At 56.1% G+C, this 1,391-nt stretch overlaps 1 protein-coding gene across 1 annotated transcript; it reads left to right on the forward strand.

The window, feature by feature from the left end:
• The first annotated feature begins 283 nt into the window (after nt 1-283).
• On the forward strand, nt 284-1,391 carry IMP3 (IMP U3 small nucleolar ribonucleoprotein 3). The gene has a single exon (XM_068990933.1). The coding sequence runs from the start codon at nt 333-335 to the stop codon at nt 885-887; it is 555 nt and encodes a 184-aa protein (XP_068847034.1). The 5' UTR covers nt 284-332; the 3' UTR covers nt 888-1,391.

Here is a 1,391-nt window from a genome sequence, read left to right on the forward strand (position 1 = left end):
GAATGACAGAAACCTAAACGAGAGGAAATAATTACGGAACTAGGTAACTTAAAACAGCGCAGACTCGCCTAGGAAGCCGCCCCTCCCATCCCAGGCCTCTCCAGGCGTTTCTTCCCTCCGCCTCCCTCAGAGAACGCGGAGAAGAAACGCGAGATACGAACACGGGGCGTGGCCTCACCCTGACCAATGGAAATGGGAGGCCTGGCCCTGAGTCTTCCTTTCATTGGCGCAGGGTCCCCAAGACGGCCGGGTCTAGCAGTACTGAGGCGGAAGTCGCGCTGCAGCCGGAATGCGAGCTGAGCCTCCGGTCCGGCAACGTTTGAGCCGCCATCATGGTGCGGAAGCTTAAGTTTCACGAGCAGAAGCTGCTCAAGCAGGTGGACTTCCTGAACTGGGAGGTCACAGATCACAACCTGCATGAGCTACGCGTGTTGCGGCGTTATCGGCTGCAGCGGCGCGAGGACTATACGCGCTACAACCAGCTGAGCCGTGCTGTGCGCGAGTTGGCCCGGCGTCTGCGCGATCTCCCGGAGCGCGACCCGTTTCGCGTGCGCTCCTCGGCCGCGCTGCTGGATAAGCTGTATGCTCTCGGCCTAGTGCCCACGCGGGGATCGCTGGAGCTCTGCGATTTCGTCACGGCCTCGTCCTTTTGCCGCCGCCGCCTGCCCACTGTGCTGCTTAAGCTGCGCATGGCGCAGCACCTCCAGGCCGCCGTGGCATTCGTGGAGCAGGGCCACGTGCGTGTGGGCCCCGACGTGGTCACCGACCCCGCCTTCCTTGTCACGCGAAGCATGGAGGACTTTGTCACCTGGGTTGACTCGTCCAAGATCAAGCGGCACGTGCTGGAGTACAATGAGGAGCGTGACGACTTCGATTTGGACGCCTAGCGCATCTCCCCTCGCCAGGACTGCATGGGGAAGCTGAGACACAAGCCTGAGAGTCTGTGAAGGCGCATCTGCCCAAGAGTGTATCAGCCAGTCGTCGGTTCTTAAGAACTTGCCTCCTCAGCTACAGGCCACGCATGGAGCCAAAGGGTACACCCTTTTCCACGAAATTTTCTTAGCTTTCGGACAATTGGTAATTCAGTGACTGCCATAAGAAACAATGGGAAGCGGTTTTGTGCTGCACTGGGGACTTGTTTTGTTCTTGTACCTGAAATACTGCGGTGTGAATGCAAGGACTTGGGATTGGGGAGGACCTATCCCCGCCCCCAGCTTTCGTTTCATTTTCTTATAACAGGACAGTGTGGTTTAATTTATTTAACTCGAATCCTTGCTCTTGTTCGTGATTAAACTGTACAGATGTCGTAGAGGTTGGTCTCAAGTTTTCATAAAATAGATGAGATTTTAGTGTTCAGAGCTCTTTCTCTTGTTTAAAGGAATGCTCTCCTA

This window comes from Capricornis sumatraensis, chromosome 19, assembly GCF_032405125.1.
Source record: "Capricornis sumatraensis isolate serow.1 chromosome 19, serow.2, whole genome shotgun sequence".
Lineage (NCBI taxonomy): Eukaryota > Metazoa > Chordata > Mammalia > Artiodactyla > Bovidae > Capricornis > Capricornis sumatraensis.

Bases quoted from the DNA above. Each gene is read 5' to 3' on its own strand.
- IMP3 (XM_068990933.1), top strand. From the start codon at position 333: ATGGTGCGGAAGCTTAAGTTTCACGAGCAGAAGCTGCTCAAGCAGGTG.